This window comes from Guillardia theta (assembly GCF_000315625.1).
Source record: "Guillardia theta CCMP2712 unplaced genomic scaffold GUITHscaffold_160, whole genome shotgun sequence".
NCBI classification, from domain to species: domain Eukaryota; class Cryptophyceae; order Pyrenomonadales; family Geminigeraceae; genus Guillardia; species Guillardia theta.
Genome location: NW_005434515.1, coordinates 36,443 through 56,926, shown reverse-complemented (window position 1 = coordinate 56,926; position 20,484 = coordinate 36,443). Strand labels below are relative to the sequence as shown.

General features: G+C 55.4%; 8 protein-coding genes across 8 annotated transcripts; 4 read left to right on the top strand and 4 right to left on the bottom strand.

Moving 5' to 3' along the window:
- Positions 1–882: 882 nt before the first annotated feature.
- Smc5 (DNA repair in mitosis and meiosis, structural maintenance of chromosomes protein 5, SMC5) lies at positions 883–5,039 on the top strand (the record flags this gene model as incomplete). The annotated part of the gene is made up of 13 exons (XM_005820896.1): positions 883–929; positions 987–1,079; positions 1,131–1,160; positions 1,217–1,352; positions 1,395–1,640; positions 1,692–1,856; positions 1,913–2,026; positions 2,080–2,751; positions 2,804–2,854; positions 3,040–3,681; positions 3,731–4,309; positions 4,360–4,722; positions 4,866–5,039. The coding sequence occupies 13 exons, from the start codon at positions 883–885 to the stop codon at positions 5,037–5,039; spliced, it is 3,312 nt and encodes a 1,103-aa protein (XP_005820953.1).
- A 124-nt stretch (positions 5,040–5,163) lies between these two features.
- Positions 5,164–5,931, bottom strand: GUITHDRAFT_155879 (hypothetical protein). The gene is made up of 6 exons (XM_005820895.1): positions 5,850–5,931; positions 5,645–5,710; positions 5,532–5,597; positions 5,423–5,490; positions 5,256–5,301; positions 5,164–5,214 (listed from the first exon to the last, which is right to left on the bottom strand). Exons 1-6 carry the CDS (start codon positions 5,925–5,927, stop codon positions 5,197–5,199), a joined length of 342 nt encoding a protein of 113 aa, XP_005820952.1. The 5' UTR covers positions 5,928–5,931; the 3' UTR covers positions 5,164–5,196.
- Positions 5,932–6,825: 894 nt separating this feature from the next.
- GUITHDRAFT_166328 (hypothetical protein) lies at positions 6,826–8,110 on the top strand (the record flags this gene model as incomplete). The annotated part of the gene is made up of 2 exons (XM_005820894.1): positions 6,826–6,933; positions 7,124–8,110. The coding sequence occupies exons 1-2, from the start codon at positions 6,838–6,840 to the stop codon at positions 8,108–8,110; spliced, it is 1,083 nt and encodes a 360-aa protein (XP_005820951.1). The 5' UTR covers positions 6,826–6,837.
- Positions 8,111–11,325: 3,215 nt separating this feature from the next.
- Positions 11,326–11,532, top strand: GUITHDRAFT_57277 (hypothetical protein; the record flags this gene model as incomplete). Its single annotated transcript, XM_005820893.1, has 1 exon — positions 11,326–11,532. A coding segment is annotated over one exon (207 nt), but the record flags the coding sequence as incomplete, so codon positions are not given.
- A 211-nt stretch (positions 11,533–11,743) lies between these two features.
- On the bottom strand, positions 11,744–12,166 carry GUITHDRAFT_80906 (hypothetical protein; the record flags this gene model as incomplete). The annotated part of the gene is made up of 1 exon (XM_005820892.1): positions 11,744–12,166. One exon carries the CDS (start codon positions 12,164–12,166, stop codon positions 11,744–11,746), a length of 423 nt encoding a protein of 140 aa, XP_005820949.1.
- Positions 12,167–13,125: 959 nt separating this feature from the next.
- GUITHDRAFT_119830 (hypothetical protein) lies at positions 13,126–13,633 on the bottom strand (the record flags this gene model as incomplete). The annotated part of the gene is made up of 2 exons (XM_005820891.1): positions 13,126–13,419; positions 13,499–13,633. 2 exons carry the CDS (start codon positions 13,631–13,633, stop codon positions 13,126–13,128), a joined length of 429 nt encoding a protein of 142 aa, XP_005820948.1.
- A 120-nt stretch (positions 13,634–13,753) lies between these two features.
- GUITHDRAFT_147541 (hypothetical protein) lies at positions 13,754–17,852 on the top strand (the record flags this gene model as incomplete). The annotated part of the gene is made up of 14 exons (XM_005820890.1): positions 13,754–14,955; positions 15,000–15,048; positions 15,094–15,214; positions 15,277–15,358; positions 15,488–15,547; positions 15,781–15,931; positions 16,039–16,168; positions 16,430–16,521; positions 16,645–16,728; positions 16,876–16,919; positions 16,973–17,086; positions 17,205–17,280; positions 17,379–17,576; positions 17,625–17,852. 14 exons carry the CDS (start codon positions 13,754–13,756, stop codon positions 17,850–17,852), a joined length of 2,631 nt encoding a protein of 876 aa, XP_005820947.1.
- Positions 17,853–18,508: 656 nt separating this feature from the next.
- GUITHDRAFT_119828 (hypothetical protein) lies at positions 18,509–19,982 on the bottom strand (the record flags this gene model as incomplete). Its single annotated transcript, XM_005820889.1, has 7 exons — positions 18,509–18,551; positions 18,614–18,724; positions 18,942–19,015; positions 19,075–19,227; positions 19,276–19,368; positions 19,704–19,829; positions 19,926–19,982. 7 exons carry the CDS (start codon positions 19,980–19,982, stop codon positions 18,509–18,511), a joined length of 657 nt encoding a protein of 218 aa, XP_005820946.1.
- Positions 19,983–20,484: the final 502 nt, after the last annotated feature.

Here is a 20,484-nt window from a genome sequence, read left to right as displayed (position 1 = left end):
CGTCTCTCTCTCTCTCTCTCTCTCTCTCTCTGTCTCTCTCTCTCTCTCTCTCTCTCTCTCTCTCTCTCTCTCTGTCTCTCTCTCTGTCTCTCTCACCCTCTCCACCTCTTGCGTTTTCACGTTTCGCCATCCCACGTCAAGCTCTCGCTTCCCCACCCCACCTCGCTCAAACATCACCCCTGGACTGTGATACTACCCCTACAATTGGACCCACCCTCTCTTTCTCCTGATGTAAATAGGGCAATAACCCCCTATAGACAATCAGATCTCAAAATCATCTTCCTACCACCCCTTCAAATGTAAATTATAGCACTTACCACCCCACATTTGGTACCCCCCACCTCCCTCAAGTTCGTCTCCGGATGCCCGGATATAACAATATGATCACCCTACCCCCTCATCTACCCGCTGAGGCACTAGAGAGGGGGGGTGAAGAAGAACTTTGAAAGTGTCCAGTTGAGCCCGAGACTTTCAGTGACCCGGGCCGGGCCGAGTAGTCCGCCGGCCCGAAGCTACTCTGCTTGTGGGATTGGTTCTCAGCAATGAATAAATTTTGTGTCAAGATTTGAAATAATATGTATCTATTTTGAATGATTGTGAAGTGTTTCCCAAGAAAGCGCGCCAAAATACAAAATGATAGGCCAGGAAGGGAGTGGGAAGGGAGGGAGGGAGGGGAGGGGAGGGAGGGAGGGAGGGAGGGAGGGAGGGAGGGAGGGAGGGAGGGAGGGAGGGAGGGAGGGAGGGAGGGGAGGTTTGACTACAGAAGGGAAGCAACAGAAGGAGAGTGAGGAAAGATATCTGTGAGAAATCAAAGGGATGAAGAAGCTACCTGGGGAATGATCTAAAGAGTATCTTACTTCACCGACTTGACTGGAAACCAACATGACTGCCGTCCAGGTTTCACAAGGAAGTTGGACGCAGCATGCCTAGTCAGCAGAAGTTTTACGACGACGACGACGACGACGACGACGACGAGAAGCTTTCAGTCCTGTCGGAGAAGAAAGGAAGGCAACTAGTTTGAATGGACAAGCTGAGGTGAAGAGGAACAAGCTCAAAGCAGAGGGCTTGGAAAAAGATAGGTGTGCCTTCTGTGAGAGAAGCTGCTTCTCTGAATGACATTTGTTGTGCAGCAAGCACCGAGCTTACATCTTGCGCATCCGGTCTTGCTCAATTACTGTATTGTTCTTGAGGATGAACCTCTAACCTTTCTGCTTAGCATGCGAAATTTCCTGCCATACGACGACACGACGATCCGACCTGGACCAAGATTGAACCTGGTGGTGGGACCCAACGGGTCTGGTAAGAGCACGATAGTGAGTGCGATCTGCCTGGGCCTCGCTGGATCTCTCAAGGTGAGAGCGTGTCGTGAGTCAGGGCGATGACCGGGATGTCAGATCATGGACCGAGGTAAGAGTGCCAGCGACTTCATCAAAAACGGAAAGAATTCAGGATCGATAGAGATAGAGTTGAGCCAACCTCACGGCAAAAAGGTCACCATCCTGAGAAAGATGAAGAAGAATGAGAAGAAGTCTGAATGGTTCATGAATGGCGAGCCGACACAGGAAAAGCAAGTTGCTGAATTCGTCAAGGAGCAGAACATCAAACTAGACAATCTTTGCCATTTTCTTCCACAAGAGAAGGTGTAGAAGACGATGATAGTCTCTGAATGGTTGTTGACCTTTTTGATTCAGGTGGTCGAGTTTGCCAAGTTGGCGGACCGACCGCAGGAGATGCTCATCAAGGTGGAAGAGGCAGTTGGCCCTCCACACATGCGAGATGATCACGAGGAGCTCATCAAAATGAGTGAGGCCGCGAGTCTCAACGCAAGAAGTTTCGAGAGCAAACAGAACCAGCTGGTTGACCCCTTGAAGCTTCACTCTTACCGACTCCCTCTCACTGACCTTTTCCTCAGAAAGAGCTTGAGGCCAAGCGAGAAACTTTGCGTGTTGCGATAGAACGGTATAAGCAGGTGCAGGATTTGAAGCAGCTGCTAGAGATCGTTGAGAAGAAGATATGCTACATCCAAGTACGACCAGAAAATTGAAAACACGATGATCATCGTTGTGACGTCTGTTTCAGCTTGAAGCTGTTCGAGTGGAGTACACGAAGCGTAAGAATGCCGTTAAGGCTTTGAAGGATGAGCTTGAAGTGAAGAAACGACAGTACGAAGAGAAGCGAAGCGAGCTCTCTTTGTTGAAGCAAAACATGAAGAAAGCCAGGCAGAACAGCAGCGAACATGACAAGAAGCTTCGGAACCGTCAACTTGAGATTGAAAGTCTCCTTACTACTATCATCGATTTGGAACGCGACAGCAAAAACCTGGAGAGGTCCATTCGAGGTAAAGAAAAAGAGAAGGAAATGCAAGAGGAGAAAATACGCCGATTGGAGAAAGAACTGAATGAGCTGAAGGATAAGCGATTGCTGAAACGAGAAAAGCCGGCAAACCTGGACGAAGAGCTCAAAGAGAATCAAGAGAAGTACAGCAAGGCGATGCGAACTCTCAAGGGCACTGAGGCTGCGGGAGAAACGCTGAAGGCTGAGCGGGAGAAGTGTAGGAGTGAAGTGCAGCAGAAAGAAGCCGAGCTCAAGAACCACCTGAGCGTCTTCGAACGGAAGACCAGGAGCCTCAAGAACTCTCGTCCAGACATCTACCGGGCCTACGAGTGGATCCGTGAGAACCAGGACAGATTTAGCGAGAAGGTGTACGGCCCCGTCTTCCTCGACATCAACGTGAAGCAGAAGGAGCATGCGGTAGTAGCTCCTCCTCCTCTCTTTATCGTTCCTCACTGCTCTACGTCTGCAGGACTACACGGAGGCGGTACTTGGCCGCGACATGGACTCTTTCGTGGTGCAGGTTAGTCAGAGGAGAGGCGAGCAGAGCAGAGCAGAGCAGAGCAGAGCAGTGCAGAGCAGAGCAGAGCAGATCCAGAGCAGAGCAGCGCCAGAGCAGAGCCAGAGCAGAGCCAGAGCAGAGCAGAGCAGAGCCAGAGCAGAGCAGAGCAGAGGAGAGCGACGCGCTTGGTTGTGAGCCTGAGGCAGAACCGTCAAGATCGCGAGATCCTCACGACTGAGATGAACAAGCCCAACTCCCCGCTCAAGCCCATCACCCTCTACACCATGCCCCCCGGGGCTCGGACCTCCAACTTTGAGCGCAAGACGCAGACGTTGGACAGCAAGGTGCTTCAAGCCTACCACATCACCGGGAGCCTTCTTGACGTCGTCGACGCCGAGCAGCCGATGCTGCAATGGTTATGCAGTGAGAAGATGTTTCACAGGATCTTGTTGGGCGATAGCGTCACATGGCAGAAGCGAAATGAACTGGCGGAGGGAAGAGAGTTCCGGCATGAGGACCCGCGTACCAAAAAGTTTCGACATCTTGTCGCTGGCGATGGCTTGTACACGCCAAACGGCTCGTTCCGAGTCAACTTCAGTATCCACGGGTCTCGCAACATGCTCTTCACTTCGAGTGACGTGAGACCGTCAAACCGTCTGATTGTCGGCGATGACTCTGAGAACGAGCGCAAGAATCAAGAGATCCAACGCTGCAGAGAGAAATTGCAAGAGCTCAATCAGCAGGTGGACGAAAATCAACAGCTCGAAGACCAAGCTCGAGCTGCCCTCAATGCAGCTGGAAACGAGTTGAAGAAGATCAAGGACTTGGTCGTCCAGTTCGACTCTAAGGTGAGCGGTGGCGTGACGCCAGGCAGACGCTGAGCCGTCGACGTTGCAGGCGCTCGACAATCAGATCAAGGAGAAGGAGAAAGTGATGAAGATGGAGGCCAACAAGAAGCCGCTGCAGGGCAAGGACGAGCTTGTGGCCCGCCTCAAGAAAGTTCTTCAGCGTAGGAAAGACTCTTGCAAGGAGGTTGCGGACGCTGTTCGCACATGTGCAGAGCTGCACATGCAGCAGGTGGCGTCAGTGCTAGAAGCCGAGCCCTTGGAGAAGAAGTACAAACAGGTAGAGCAAGAGGAGGGGAGCATCAAGAGCCAGTACAACACTCTCAAAGAGAACTACGACCAAGAACACGACGAGATGCAGAAGATCAAGCAGCGGATGGACACGCTTCGCCGAGACATGCCGGAGATCAGCGAGGAAGACCAGGAAGCTTTCAGAAACTTGGAGGAAGGGGAGGAGGAGCTAGAGAGGAAGAGAGACAAGCTGAAGGAAGACATCTCTAAGCTCGGCATCCAAGCTGACCGACAGGCTGAGTTTGATATGGTCAAGTCGCAGATAGAGGAGTTGAGCGGGGAGCTCAGCAACTTTGCGTCTGCGGTAGAGGAGGAGAAGAAGAAGCTGGAGAGGAAGAAGGTAAAACTTGCTTGCGTGTTGCTGGTCAGATGGTGACCCAAGGGGAGCAGAAGTTGTGGCTGGACGGGGGAGACCGAGGGAACCCAAACAGGCAAGTCGGACTGCGAGAGATCGTCGAGAAGATCAACGAATGCTTCAGCGACTCGTTTCAGCGCATGGGGAACGTCGGGGAGGTCAAACTACTGGAAAAGAAGAACAAGTGGAACGAGGACGACTTTGCCAACTACGCCATCACCATCATGGTCAAGTTCCGCGAAGAGCAGGAGCTGCTGCCTCTCGACGGGCGGGTGCAGTCAGGCGGCGAGACGTCGCTGTCAACGATGCTCTTCCTGCTCAGCCTCCAGCAGATCACCAGGTGCCCCTTCCGAGTCGTCGACGAGATCAACCAGGGCATGGACATCCACTACGAGAAGGTTCGCAGCCCTCCTCCCCTCACCGACCCCTTGGCTCCTCCCCTCGCCTCCTCCCCTCACCGACCCCTCGCCTCCTCCTCTTACCGACCCCTCTCCCCTCTGCTGCTTCTGCTTCCCAGCTGTGGTGCTGACACAGGGAGCAGGCAGTCTTCGAGAAGATCGTGGAGTGGAGCTGCCGGGAGGACACGTCGCAATGCTTCCTCATCACTCCGAAGCTTCAGGGGAACCTGTTGGCCAACGTGAGGGACCATATCTCCGTCTTGTGCGTCTTCAAGGGAAGAGATCTGTACACCGACCAGGAGGGTTGGGTGCTTTGAGCCTCCTCCCCTCCTGAAATTTACTTCAAACTCCGCGCGCTCTCAATCTTCTCCTCGCCTTCTCCCCCTCCCCTCCCCTCCCCTCCCCCGCGCTATCGGCTGATCCGCCATGTCAAGGGTGCTGATTGGCATGCTGAGGGAGGCTGCTTGCCATCCTTCACTTGATCTGCCGCCACTGCAGGCGGTCAGGGAGGAAGAGGCAGCGACGGCAGCTACCTCTTTCGCCGCGAGGTTGACGAAGAAGCCGATGCTGGCAAAGGACCTACGGGTGATGATGAGAAGGATGGAAGATGAGGGAGGAGGGAGGGGGTTGCGGGGAGGAGAGAAGGGAAGGGAGGGAGGGGGAGGAAGTTGTGGGCGAGGAGGAAACAAGGAGCAATCACATGGCATTGCTGCGAGTGAAGTCGTAAGCTAGGAGCGCGATCATCCTGCCTTGTGAGTTCTCGACCACCTGACAGACTGTGAGTTGACGGCTGCACGACAAGGACGCGCCTGCAGGAAAGAAGGAAGCGCGTCCGGTCCGTACTGGCGGAAGACAGCGAACTCAGATCGACGAACCTGCAGAGGAGCGTGAGGGAGGATGGGAGGGGGACGCCAAATCAAACCTCTCCAATGGTTACTTGTTCTCGGAACTCAGCAGACAGTGCCTTGAATATCGGGAGCACATGAAGCTGCTACAGGGTTAGGAGGGGAGGGAGGGAGGGAGGGAGGGAGGGAGGGAGGGAGAAAGGGAGGGAGAGAGGGAGAGAGGGAGGGAGAGAGGGAGGGAGGGAGGGAGAGGAAGGAGGGAGGAGGAGGAAGAGCTAGCACCTGATCTGCAATGTAGACGAGCTTCGGCATGGGATGGGCGAGGAAGCGGCTGTGACTCGCGTCCTTGTCTCTGAGCATCTGCGAGGAATGAGAAGGAGGAGGCTGATGCGCAGCTCACCTGCACGTAGTCGGGCATGTGGGAGGTAAGAAAGACGAGGATGTCGTCCCTCCTCCTCGTTCTCCTCGTGTCCATTCGCACAACACGATGCCCTCCTCCCTCAACCCTGGGCAAGAAGAGCAAAACTGTTGGATGAGCCTGACGAGGCAAGTAAGTGGAAAGGAGAGTGGAAAGGAAGAGAGACTAGAGGCTAGAAGGAGAGGGAGAGACTAGAGGAGAGGGAGAGGCTAGAGGAGAGGGAGAGACTAAAGGGAGAGGCTTCAAGTTTACCTTCCCCTCCTGTCGCTTCAGATACTTGGAGGCTGTTCGAGGCGCCTGGTCGATGTTGAGAGAGACGAAGCCGACGAGGTGGCGGAGATGGGCAGCAGCTGCATCCCATTCAGCTGCGAACAGACTCCAGGCACTGCAATCCTGCCAGATCTCGTCACCTCCCTCCCCCCACCCCATCCCCCCATCCCCCCCGCCCTCTCCCCTCCTCTTCCACCCCCGCCCCCGCCCTCTTTCTCCTCTCTCTCATATCCTCGTGCTTTCACTTACGCTGTGAAAGTAGGCGACGGCTGTGAGCAGGTTGGAGTGCGACAGCAGGCCCTCGAGCACACTCTCGTCCTCCTCCTGACGCCATGGCACGAGCTGTGCTGAAGTAAAAGCAGCATGACAGACAGCAAGCAAGAGGAGAAGGAGAGAGAGGGGAGGGTAGCTCCTCCTCCCCCTCCTCGTCTTCGTCGTCCCCCTCCTCGTCTTCGTCGTCATTGTCGCATCATCGATGACTGGACACACCAGGAGGGCAGCAGCCTCCCCCCTCCCTCTCCCTCCTCTTCTTTTTTGCTGCCCTCTCATGGTCTCTGCGGGCTGCGCCGGGCCAAACGGAAAATGGCGGGGAAAGCCAAAGCAGTGGCGATGGCGGTAGAGGAGGAGCGAAGAAAAGCAAGGGAGGAGGCGAGAGACTTCGCAAGACAAACTATGCAGGTACGATGAACGAGAGGAACATGGATGAAGGAGATGAAGGAGGAGGAGGCGGCGTTGGTGATGGAGACGATGATGATGGAGATGATGGAGATGCTGATGGTGATAGAGACGATAATGATGGATGTGATGACAGAAATGTTGATGTTGATGTTGAAGGAGATGAGATGGATCCAATGATTTTACTTCATAGAATCTGGACATCGGCGGCATCAAAGTGGATGCTACGTATGAAGAACATCTGCGGTCACTGTGCCGGAATGTTATCTCGTGGGTTGACAGTAGGGAAGGAGGCATGGGAACGATAGAAGAGTTTGTCAAGAGGCTGGGAGAGATGAAAGGTCTGCTGGAACTCGCCAAGTCGGAGGAGCGAGCCAAAGAGCGCGAGCCTCCTCTTCCTCTCAACGTCTTCGATGGGGAGGAGATCATAGTCACGGGGCCAGACTTGCAGCTGACAGCCGCCATCAAGAACGGGAGCATGCCCGAGCTTCACCGCCTCCTCCAGCTCCAACACGGACGCGCCATAGTCAACAGCCAAGACGCCAGGGGTTGGACAGCTCTCCATCATGCGGTGGCTTCTAGCGAGTACGACATGGCGAAACTCCTAATCAGGAGTGCGGCAGACGTCAACGTGCAGGACCGGGAGGGCTGGACGCCCCTGCATCTCGCATGCGCGCACGACTGCCAGGATGCCATCGCCCTGCTCCTCTCCTCCGGTGCTCAGATGGACGCGCACTCCAAGGAGCTAATGTGGACGCCGCTGCACTTGAGCGCGTCCAACGGGAACGTCGAAGCCGCCCGGCTCCTCCTCCGAGCGGCAGCAGACGTCAACATCACAGCGTCCAATGGATGGAGCCCCTTGCACTTGGCAGCCATGCAAGGCCACACAGAGCTGGCGGTCTCGCTCATGATGGGAGCAGAAGAGGGCGTGGAGAACCTAGCAGATGGAGGGATGACGTTGGAGTACTTCACTGGAGATGGCAAAACCTTGGGATCAGGCTTTGATGCTGGTCAAACCGCCAGCTGCTACAAGAATGCGCGCACTCATGCTCAGATGGCGGCAGCTCAGCTGCGGGTAGATGACAGGAAAAAGAAATTGGCGGCGGCGGCTGCTGCTGCTGCTGCGGCGGCGTCGAAAGGAAAGGGGAAAGGAAGAGGCAAAGAGAAGCCAAGACGATGACTGAGAGGCTCACGGGCATACCGTAGTACTGATGGTGGCAGGGGCCCAAGGCCAAAGTTTCGGAGTTGCCAAGTTGACTTCCGAAAACGGTAGTCAGTTCCGTGGACTGGCAGCCTCGGATCTGATGCGTGTAACTATAGTATAGTATAGTAGAATTTATTTTTGGCCAGTCCTGACTGATTCAGGCTCTCAATGATTCCTGATGATTCCGAATGAAGCAGCGGCCTTGAAAGTTCGATGCAGTGGGCCGCCCGTTGACTCCACGGTGAGCCGCGACTGACGGTTGACAGACCGTGCGGCACTGCGGCACGGTGGTCACCGGCGGGCCGGACTGCCGCGACGCGCCGCGGCGCCGGATCCGAGCCGGGCGGCCCCGGGGATCCGATCATGGCACGGGCCCCGGCCGGTGACCGGGCGGCAGGCGGCCCGGGGCCCCGGGCCGGCCCGGCAGTGAGACCGGCGCGGGCCGTCACCGCGGCGAGTCACGGTGATGGCCCGGCCCGGCCGGCCCGGGCCCGGCGGGCGCGGCGCCGCGGCGGCCCGCAGCCTGACGCCGGGTATCAGCGGCGGGCGAGGCAGTACCGCCTACCGCCCGGCCGTCCTTCAACTTGGCAAGCTTCCGATTCCGAGCCTCGTCGGAGGTTTTACAATCCCACCCTCGTGCTGGAGCTTGGCATGCAGACCAGCATCTTCCAGCGCTTGCACCGCTACTACCACGTGTGGACGAGGGTGTTACCGTACCTCAAGCCAAGTTAACTTCCCGTTACCGTACTACCATCAGGCTCGGCGGCGGCGGGCCCCGCGGCCGCCGGCCGGCGGGCGGAGGGCCTCCGGCGTACGGTCGGAGCTCAGGCGGCCGCGCCTGGTGCCACTGCCGGGCGGCGGCCCGGCGGGCCCTGAGTCCGAGTCACCAGGCTCAGGGAACTTCACACGAGACGGTTCCGCCGGACGGCTGCCAGCCTCGCGGCGCGGCTGGCCGCCCGGTGGGCCCGGCGGCTCACTGTCGCCGGCTCGGCCCCCTGCGCCGGGCTGTGCGGGAACTCAGCCGCACCCGGTGACCAGCTCAGTAGGCTAGGTTTGATTGGTTTTACAAACAAGAAGTCGGGAGATCTCCAGGTCTGAGATACCTTCATATCGCATCGTCTCAAAGACTAATCGTTTCAAAAGAGATACCGTGTGACACGATCTCAGATCGCTCTCGGACCTTCGAATACACCTCTTCGTGCGTCAAATAATATTTACGTTACCAATTCTTGTGAAGAAGAAACGTTTCGAGGACGGGAGGTCGCTTGGGTACAGCAACACAGGTGCAGGGCACCGAGATCGCGGTATCTGACTTGACTGGTGGAGTACGGTCGTATCCGTACCATTACCGTCATTCAGGATTGAAGTTGGGAATCAATCGTGATTTTCTGAAAGAGATTGATTTTTTCCCGTTTAACTGTGAAATTTGTGGAGAACTTTGGTCAAAATGTATCGAAAATGGGCGGTACTGGAAAGTCGATCTGAGCGATCTCGACGACACCCTGATCAAATCTGAATCTTGGAAAAGTCGGGGTGGGGGGTGGGGGAGGATAATTATCATACTTAAAGGTTTATAGGGGGGGTAGGTGGGGAACTCCATGCGATATCAGTGGGGTGGTTGAGGGGTGGGGCCATTGAGACTCAGAACTGAAGAGGCTTCATACGATTCAAGTAGTAAAAACAATTGAATCTAGTGCATACGATATCAACTCTTTCCTCCTTGTCCTTTCTAGCAGATTTCAAACTTTCAAATCTTTACCTGAAAAATCGCGGGTTTGCTGCAGGGGGCTGCGGTCTGGATGCCGTGACCTCACATCGTCAGCAGATCAAGAAAACCCAACGTTTGATCCCTTATCTTGAGTCTCTTGTATCCGAAAAGTTGCTATTTCAGACTCTTAGGTTTTCTGAGATACCATTAGTAGACTGATCTCCTCGAAAATAGATCTTTTGGGGTACAAAACGGTTTAAATGAACCTTACCCCACCCCACCCACTTCCTTCACTACATAACCTCCACGAATCTCAACCACAACTACCACCCCCCACCCCCAGTAAATCGAGTTTGAAGACAGTAGGTAAAGGAGATCAGGTAGCCTTGACACTCCAGGAGGATATGCGGACCTTTTTGTATTAGTATCTGACATATAACTTCATCTACCTTTTTCCCATACCTTTTTCCTTCTACTTCTTGGCAGACACGACCCACCTCCACGACCCTGGAATGGTGAGATCGCTTCCGACCTCCCCCCTCATATAAGGTTCCGTCCTCTCGTTTCCTCCATCTCGTACAAACTTTCTCCACCTTCGTTCTTCTCTCACAGTTGTTAGCCTTCTTTCAGCACGCTTGTTTTCTCAGTGCATTAGAGCCGTCTCAGCGTTCAATCTTCTCCTCCCCTCCTCACCCTCTTTCCTACCTATATTGCAGCTATGACCCAAAGTGGGATGGTCGCACTTCATTCCAACAATCAGCTTCCTTCCATTCATACTTTATGCAGCAATGTTGCTCCTTCAGCCACAACGCCCGTTTTCAATATGCCGAGGGAAAACTTGTTGTGCGATTCATTTGCTGGTATCCAGCAACCGTTTCAAAATGCATCAGGCATGTCAAACTCTAAGGATGTCGACATCTTCAAGATGTTGCCATCCCTGAGGGACAACAGCTTTGTTCCCCCGCTCCTGGCAAACAGACCACAAACTGCAACCAATGTTCAAATGAACAATCTAGGGGCGGTCGATATTGCTGCTCTACTCAGGATGCAAATTGCTGCGCAAACCAAGATGAATGAGCCCGACATGAGAAATTTTCCGAACAGGATCTCCCAAACACAACAGGAGTGCGATTGGACCAAGATCGCACAAGGACAACCCTCTTGCAACCAATCTCCTGTGTGGAACAACAATATGATGGCACCCAACATGTTCAAACAGGAGCAAGTTAATGGCAGTACATCCTCTCCACAAGGAACTCAATCATCGTCGTCAAGTCCGACACTGGAGGGTGAAAACATGGTTGATTTGATTACTAGGAACAAGGCACTTAAGGCTCAACTGGAAGAGAATGAGCAGAAAATCAAGTTGTGTTATCAGCTTGTGGATCGGATGACTAAAGAACCGACCAGCTCGACTCAAAGCAAGATTGAGGTGAAGAGGATTTATTCTTTGCACGATCCTGTATTAATCCTTGCTTTGCAGACGAGTCAGTCAAGATATTGGTCGGAAGCTGAGCACAAGAAATTTTTAGAAGCTGTCCGTTGTTTCGGAGCACATAATCACAAAGCAATAGCTGCTTATGTGGTCACAAGAAATTCGGCCCAAGTTCGGAGCCATTCTCAGAAATTTTTCAAGAAGCTGGAGACTTTTCAGGGAAAGGGACTGCCTAGCATGGCGCGCAAGAGAAAGGCCGTTGCAAATTGATGTTGTTCAAACAGTGTAAACTAGTGTTGTAGTTTTAATGATAAAGCTAATCAATTGTTCCTCAGTCTGAACAAAGCCATGACTTGACAAACGTAAATTGTATTCGAAGAGTCCAAGAATAAAAGGATGCACAGACCGGCTGTCAGGACTGCATCCTGTTCGTCCTGGTTGCTTGTATTGGTCTTTTGTAAGTTCCCTACTTTGGCAACACTCCTTCCTGCTCGAGAAAAGAGAGCATTCCTTCAAAATTTCTGTCTCCTTGAAACAAGACTGGAGTAGCGTCTTCGAATACCTCGGGGTCCTTCATGAGGAGGAGGGTCGGCAGCCCCTCTACCTGGAACATTTCACAGAACTCTCTCTGTTGATCACAGTTCACAGTCCCGATCAGCACTGTCCCAGGATTCTCAGAGTGGATTTTTTTTGCCAAATCATGAAAAGATTTGGCCATGTTTTGACAGTGTCCACACCAGGGCGCCATAAATTTCACAAAAGCAGCTTTGAACTGCTTGGTTTTGGCATCGAAATTTTCCGGTGTCAGTTCAACAGGACCTAATTCCTGTCCCTCTGCAAATGCCACGAATTCTTCTGTTGTTACCTTGCCATCACCATCGGCGTCCATCTCTTGTTTTGTGGTATCTGCGTTCTCCTGTGATTCAGCGTACTCAACAAATTCTTCACTTGTAACTTCCCCATCTGCATTCAGATCTGCAGGATGAGTTTCTTCTGTAGGAGGTCTAAGTCCGCAAGTACCAGGATCTGATCGAGCAATGGGAACAACTGACATCAGCATCAGAGCCATTGTCATCATCACAACCAACATTGTCCGCGTTTGTCGCATTGCGGCCGCCATGATATTTTATTACGTTACAACAGTTAAATAGGTTACAAACCGTTACTTGGGGATCGTGTCGCCCGGCCCTTGCGCCCGGCTCACTCAGTGAGCCGGGAGTACGGTCAGGGCCGGCGCTCAGGCTGCCCGGCACTGCCCCACTGCTTTTTAACTTAACTTTGGGTCAAGCTGCACAACCTGTCACAGTGTGATCATGGCGGACTGCCGGGTGACGATGCGGCCCAGTACACCGGCAACCTGGTCGCCTTCAAACTGGTGTCACGGACCGTCACCGAGTCACGGGCCCGGCCGGGCCTGTCCCAGGTGAGGCTAGTCCCAGCCGGGCCCGGCCCGGGCGCACTCAGGCCACCAGGCCCGGCGGCCGCCGCCCGAATCCCTTGATGGAACGTTTCGACCGTTGCGTTTATAACGGTTCAGCCCGCCATGCTGTGAGCCACTAACACACCGCGTTTTCATCCTGGATCCTCCTGCTCCTGCTCCTGCTCCTGCTCCTGCTCCTGCTCCTGCTCCTGCTCCTGCTCCTGCTACTGCTCCTGCTCCTGCTCCTGCTCCTGCTCCTGCTCCTGCTACTGCTCCTGCTCCTGCTCCTGCTCCTGCTCCTGCTACTGCTACTGCTACTGCTCCTGCTCCTGCTCCTGCTACTGCTACTGCTACTGCTCCTGCTCCTGCTCCTGCTACTGCTACTGCTCCTGCTACTGCTACTGCTACTGCTACTGCTACTGCTACTGCTACTGCCCCTGCCCCTGCCCCTGCCCCTGCCCCTGCCCCTGCCCCTGCCCCTGCCCCTGCCCCTGCCCCTGCCCCTGCTGCTGCTGCTGGTCCTGGTCCTGGTCCTGGTCCTGGTCCTGGTCCTGGTCCTGGTCCTGGTCCTGGTCCTGGTCCTGGTCCTGGTCCTGGTCCTGGTCCTGGTCCTGGTCCTGGTCCTGGTCTTGGTCCTGCTCCTGCTCCTGCTCATCCTGGTCCTGGTCCTGGTCCTGGTCGTGCTCGTGCTCATCATGCTCGTGCTCGTGCTCATCATGCTTCTGCTCATTTTGTTCTTAGTCCTGCTCGTGCTTCCAACTCTCTCTCCCCCCCTCCTCCCTGCCAGTTTCCCTCTTCCACCTGTGCAGTACGATAGCTCGTTGCCTCCTTGCTGCTATTTCCCATCCACACGGCTAAATCCCCATCGTCGTCATACAAAAACGACCGTTGTCGAACCACGCTTTCAGGCTGCTCGCTGTTAACACTTGTTGTCATATGAGTCGTATTGTATCACACTTTGGTTTGCACCTAACTTGAACTGATTTCAAGACACAGTTCTTTGCTGTCTCTCATTTTCTTAACACCGTTTCTGTTCACCAGGATGTCACCCTCCTGATGAAGGAAGGAGGTGACTGCCAGCAAGGGGATGATCCCATGATGAGGGAGGACCAAAACCTGGCAGCAGAACCAGCAGAACCCGGCAAGCTATCAGAGAAGCTCAAGGAATTACAGACAAAAGCGAAGCAAGGAATAGATTGCCTGCCAGCGTCTCTCAGATCGAATGACGTGTTGTCCTTCTGCCGTCTCCTCCTTCCCGCGCTTTTGCAGCCTCTCCAGCCTGTACCTCATCTTCACAAGGAGTCTGATGCGCTCCTCGACTTGAAGAAATTCTCGTCGTGGGATCAGGCGTTCCCGGCGATATCGGACGCCTTTCAGGCATGCGCTTCGAGTATCGCCGAGGAGATTCAGGGTAACGACTCTGGGGATGGGAAGGAAGGAAAACCGGCCAAGGAGAGCTTGGTGGAAGGTGATGTCTTGCGTCTTGCCGGTTGCGAAAGATGCGGGCGAGTTGTTCTCCAGCGCAGGTTCGCCGCGCACTGGCAAGAGTGTTCGCAGATCGAGTACGAGAAGGAGAGGCAGGGGAACGGGAACCTGAAGCTCAAGTTGCCCAACAAGCCGCAGCCCAAGCTCAACGTGCCCACTAAGTTCGGACTCCCTAACGTGAATAAGGGAAGTGCAATCCCGTCCAAGCGGCGCAAGGTGGAGGGAGGAGCAGGGGTGGAAGGCGGAGGAGCGCTGGAGATAGAGATCGAGGTGATCACATGCGACGGCTGCGGGCTCTCCCCGATCACAGGAAGTCGCTTCAGCTGCAACGAATGCGATGATTTTGACCTCTGCCAAACTTGCCATGCGCGAGGTCTTCCTGCGGACCGGCACGACCCCTCCCACACCTTCTGCCTCGTTGCCATTCCCGTAGTGTCTGCTCCCAACGCCGAGAACGTGAACCCAGGGGGAAGCCCGTCAGGCAAGGGAGACTTGATGAAGCCCAAGAAGACCAACGCCATGGACCTCGACCGCATCTGCGGGGTGATGCTCGAGACCGGCGGCAGGTGCATGCGGACCATCGACTGCAAAGCGCACACGCAGGTAGCGAAGCGCGAGGTGACGGGGCGGTCGCGACCCTATGACGACCTGCTGGCCGAGAGGAAAGCGTTCAAAGCGAATCAGCAGGCCGCCGCCCTCGCTGCTCCCAACGGTGCCATGGCGCTCCGCCCGCACAAGGGAAGGAACGACCTTGGGGACGAGGAAGAGATTGGGTAGGGCTCCAAGAGCAGCTGAGAGTGTCTGACGGGTGCGGCAGCCCCTACGGCCTGATGGGGAGGAAGAGGAAGCTGGAGAGCATCGAAGCGGTCAGATCAGCCGATCCCCTTCCTCCTTCTGACGCTTCTGGCAAGGGTTACGAAGAAGCGAGGAGCAGGCTAGAAGTCGACGGAGAGCTGTTCTCGAGGTGCCTTGCTCATGGCGCGATTAGTGAGCCCCCTCATGTGCTCGCAGACTTCCGTCCTGGGAGGAGATGTGTGTCAGCTCGAGCGGTAGCTGAACATGGAGGGGAATGAGAGTTGACCATGCCGGTGCAGGCTTGATCGCTCCTCTAGCTTTCAAGTCATTTCCGCTGAGAACGATCTCAGCATTTGACATCTTTAGCCGGAAAGAGAAAGGGTATTCCTCTCCTCCACGTCCTTCCCCTCTTCAGCTTCCTTGTCTATCCTTGTTTCCTATCTCCCTTTCATCATGCTGTCTGCAAACTCTTCACACCTCGTTATCCTCCTCTGCCTGCTCGATTCGCAGTTCGCTTATGGCTGTTCAGCTTTATTGGCCAAGCGTATGCTCCACCTTTGCCGTTTCTCGGTGAGACAGAGAGGAAGGAGGAGAGGGAGTTGAGGTTGGAACAGGCCTGTCCTCCAATCACCCAGTTGCTTCCCTGGGAGATTCTGATCGGTTTGTCCTGTTAATAGCATCTAGCTTAACTAACGATTGCCATCACCTCTCTTCCTTCCTCCTCTCCTATTCTCTCAAACCCCTGTCTTCCTTTTCCTCTGCATGTTTTTGTCCTTCAACACTCCTTCTTCCTCATGGATCAGGTTGCGGAACCTTCAGAAGAAGGCAGTCAACAGGGCTCCTGACGATGCCTCCTCCAAGTCCTCCTCCATGCCGCCTACGCCCACAGAAGCTGCTCGGGCGCTTTCTGGGGGGCAGGAGGCGTTGCCGCCGAAGGTGATGGTCAAGCCGGCTGTAAGTGGAGAAGAGAAAGGGGAGGAGGATGGAGGGAGAGGAGAGGGGAAAGGGAGAGAATGATGTGAGGAGAGAATGACGTGAGGAGAGAATGATGTGAGGAGCAGGTCAACGGACAGCCAAAGAAGAAGACAAAGGGGGCCCAAAAGCTGTCAGACTCAGCAGCCTCCTCCCTACCCTACCAAGAAGCCCCGGGAGCCAACCTTGCTTACGCCGCCAACAAAAACAAGCCCAAAGGTCGCGACCTGAATCTCCTCTGCTGAAGCCTATAGACTCTTCCTGCTCCTCTTCCTCTTCGTCCTCTCCGCCTTCCGCTGCCCATGCCAGCAGGCGAATGCTGATGTGGACGAGTGCAGGGGCTCCAACCAGCCTCGTTGGCACGCAAGTGCATGGGATCTCCGTATGCTCCCCTCCAGTGTCCCCTGCCCTCACTGGCTCTTCAGGGAGCGACTTCGAAACCCACCGGAACCCCGACCGCTGCTGCTGCTGCTGCTGCAGGAGGTCCGAAGGATCTGAGCAGGTGGATCTTGCGTCCTCGACCTCCTTCCTCTCACCTTGTTTCTTTCCATAGGACGCAAAATATCCGCCAGGTGCGAGACAAGGAGGGAGCGAGCAGCTTGCGCTGACGCCTGCGGCAGACACCGAGCATGCCTCATCCCTCTGCTATTCCCTCCACTTCCCCTTCCACTTCGACTCCTCCAGTATCTCGCCAGGTTCCCGTAGCTCGCTTCTCCTCTCCTTACCTTGCGCAGCCCCCCAACCAGCAGCTCCGCGTCCGACAAGCCTTCAAGTGGCCGGTGCCCTCACCCTCCGTCCTCCTCCTCCTCCTCCACGTCCTCCTCCTCCACGTCCTCCTCCTCCTCCTCCTCCTCTTTTCCACCCTCTCTCCGCCCTTCCTCTCTTCTCCTCTGTCCTCTCTTGTTCGCACTCACTCTCTGTCTCAGTACAACCTCAGAAAGAAGGTCATAGACAAGACCCTCGTACGCAGGTCTCATCTTGCCCCTCGCCCGTTGGGTCCTCACAGCCTGACGCATCTCTCAGGCCTCCCTTCACTGTCATGCTGCCTAGCGGGCTCGATGTGAATACCGCCATGGTCATCCTCGACCTCAACGACAACGTCAGGCTCGGCACAGAGCACGATCGCGCTCCTTGCAAGTCAGACCATGCTGCTAGCACTGCCCCTCCCTGTTGCTCTCCACCCTCCCCTTCCTCGCTCTTCCTCTTCCCCTCCCTCCCTTCCCCTCGCTCTGCTGCTCCTTACGCACACTCGCAGGCCGGAGGAACACAAGGTTGAAAATCGCTCGGACCTCATCCAGGTCATTTTCCACCGTCGCAGCTCCAACCAACAGGTGAGCAGGAGCAGACAATTGAGAGGAGGAGGAGTAGTAGTAGTAGTAGTAGTAGTAGTAGTAGTAGTAGGAGGAGGCAGTGTCTTATATTTGAGCAGGCTACCGTCTACGTGGACAGCCTATGCTCAAGGTGTCTCCAGTGTTTTTTTGTCACAGACGCGGGCTCTCGGGCTCCCCCTCCAGCTGGATCGGTGCCGGGAGCTGCTGCTGCAGGAGCTGCTGCAGGATCAGCGGGAGGGGCGATGGGAGGGGCGGGGGGGGCGATAGGAGGGGCAATAGGAGGAGTAGGAGGGCAGGTTAGGGGCAGCTGGGCAGACTGGAGAAGTTCTGATGGAGCTGGGCAGATGACAGCAGGGGGGAGAGGAGCTGCTCCTCGCCTCTCAGCTGCCTCCCCAGCTGCTCCTCGCCTCTCAGCTGCCTCCCCAGCTGCTCCTCGCCTCCCAGCTGCCTCCCCAGCTGCTCCTCGCCTCCCAGCTGCCTCCCCAGCTGCTCCTCGCCTCCCAGCTGCCTCTTCGGCTGCTCCCACGCACTGGCCTCCCGGTCGGATGGGTCGAGGGGGCGGAACGAGTTAGACCAGGCAAACGATGTTTCCTTAGATAAAGCATTCCCCATCTCCTTCCCCATCTCCTTCTCCTCCTCATCATTGTGTTCGCCTTCTTCTCCTCATCATCATTGTGTTCGCCTTCGTCTCCATCATCGTCGTCGTCGCTGCCTTCTGCTGCTCTTCTCAATCGCGTCCAAGATGCTTGTCGCCGCTGCCTGGTGAGATGCATGAGAGAAGCAGAAGCAGAGCAGGAATGGCAGGAGGGGAGGAAGAGACCTGTCAGCGAGCGAGACAGATCAATGGAGGTGGAGGGAAGTAGATAGAATGAAACATACATGGAAACAGGGGGTCGAGCAGGAGGAGGAGGGGGGGCAGGAGGGAGCAAACCTCGCCAGTCAAGTAGGCGCCATGAACGCACTGATGGCCCTCTAGAGAGCATGCTTCTCCCGCCCAATACACGCGACCCCCATGCGAAGGAGCTGATAGAGCCCTCACATGCTCCGAGTTGGACCCCAGCTGAATAGGTTTGAGGATGCGACTGAGAGGGAGGGGAGAGGATGAGACCTTCATATAAGAATACGAACCACGCGAAAATTCATCCTTGTCCCACCTGTCGAGAGAGTCGGGAGTGCGAACAGAGCAGAAAGAGAGGGGTAGAGGAGGAGGAGGAGGAGGACCTTGTGACTAGATAATCTGCGAGCTCTGGGAGAAGATTTCCGAACATGTCCTGCAAGCAGCTGCACGAGAATAGCGCCGGTGAGAGGACGGAGGTAGACGAGCATGGAGGACCTAAGAACCTCCTCGAGGAGCAGCTCGTCGGGGATGTCAGCATGCGAGAGAGGAGGCGAGAGGTGGGCGATGAGCGTGTGCTCCTTGCCGAAGAAATGTCCGTTCAAGAACCTGACGGGCGTAAGCTGCTGCAGCTTGCGAGGACGATGCAAGCGGAGGGGAGAAGAGGGGAGGGGGAGAGGGGAGGAGGAGAGGGGAGGAGGAGAGGGGAGGGGTAACGAAAGTTGATTGAAAATGAGCTGAAGAGTACTCGAGCAGATGATGAAGAGGGTGAGATGAAAGAAGGAAGAAGGAGAGAAGGAGGGAGAGGAGGAGAAGGAGGAGTCACCTCACGCAGGGGTGGATACACTGAAGGTAGGGAACGTCTTTTGGCCAAAAGCAGCGCGAGAACCGCAAGATGACCTGCATGCTGAATGAACCTGACGCTCCTTCTTCCCCCTCTCCTTCCCTCGCTCTGTCACCTTGTTCTCGACCCCCATGCCTAGCGCGTGAATGGCCTGCAGCTTCTCGTCGGGGAGAGGAGGAGAGAAGGAGACGGCTGAGGCCTGTAGGACTCCAAGGGGGAGAGTGACGATAACGAAGTCTGCAGCTTTCTGCTCCTTCTTCTCCTTTGCCTGCGCTGAGACCATCACCCTCCTCCTCCCGCTCTCACTCTCTCCAACCTCTCTCCGCACAAACTCAACCCGGCAGCTCGACTGCTCCTTCTCCTCCACCACGATCCTCGTCACCTTGGAGTGAAGGCTGACAGCAATCTCCTGCCGGGCCAATAGTGAGTAGAGAAGGGAGGAGGGAGTAGAGCAGACAGGAGGGAGTAGAGGAGAGAAGGGATTAGAGAAGAGTAAGAGGATGTGGAACCTGCTCCAGAGCTCGGACGAGGAAGTTGGAGTAGCCCTCCCAGCACCACCCCTTCGTCAAGATCAGCTGTTTCCACGTTTAATCCTCCCCCCCGTCACAACCCCTGACCTCTTCCTCCAGGGTTTTCCCCCCCCCCCTTCCTTCCTTCTCCTCTTCCCCCCTCCTCCTTCTCCTCCCCCCCCCCCCTCCCCCGGACCGTAAGTCTCCTGCTTGTCCTCTGACATCTGGCGGATACCTGACACCTGGTGAACATAGCAATGGAGAGAAGAACAAACTCACAGCTGGGCTCGAGCTCGACCCTTCTGGTCTGAGTAGACCCAACGAACTTGACGAGGACGCGCCCTCCTCGCACTTGAACCACCTTCCCTTCTCCATCAGCCCTCCACCTCCTTCTCCTCCTCTCCTTCAGCTCCTCTCCTCCTCCTCTTCTTCTCAAGCTACCTCCTCCTCTACTCACCTTCGCCTTCCACCAGTCTCCGTCCTCGTAGACTTCGCAGGAAGCTCCAGGTGTCATCCAAGAGTCCTCTTGAGACTCAGCTGGTGAGGATGGGGGAGGAGAGGAGGAGGAGGAGGAGGAGGAGTCACTGTCATGGTAGAGAAACTCTTGTTCGGGCCCAATCGCTCCAACTGAAGAACCTGAAGAAAATTAGGATGGACGGAGAGAACGAGAAGGAGACGGAGGAAGGAAGTGGTTGGATGAGTAAGTAGTTGTTAATTGCAAACAACGTCACCAAGAGATGAGACGATGATGAAGAAGTGATGATGAGAAAGAAGATCAAGATAATGATGTTGGGGGAGGAGGAGGAGACGAGAAGAGAGGAGGAGGAGGAGGAGGAGGAGGAGGAGGAGGAGGATAAGCTTACCTAGTGACAGCTCTTCAATGTCGGCGACGTATGCCCACGCGATGGATGATGCAGCACGTAGAATATCTTCCTCCTTGGCAAGATTTCAGAGAAAAGCAGAAAGATGAGACAGAAGGAGGAGGAGGAGGAGGAGGAGGAGGAGGAGGAGGGAGG

What these genes read in the sequence shown, in the direction of transcription:
- GUITHDRAFT_155879 (XM_005820895.1), bottom strand. Translation starts at nt 5,927, where the DNA reads ATGCTCAGAGACAAGGACGCGAGTCACAGCCGCTTCCTCGCCCATCCC. An exon ending in TCGTCTACATTGCAGATCAG is followed by an intron (nt 5,711 to 5,849) that starts GTGCTAGCTCTT and finishes ACCCTGTAGCAG; the next exon opens with CTTCATGTGCTCCCGATATT. An exon ending in CGCTTCCTTCTTTCCTGCAG is followed by an intron (nt 5,491 to 5,531) that starts GCGCGTCCTTGT and finishes ACAGTCTGTCAG; the next exon opens with GTGGTCGAGAACTCACAAGG.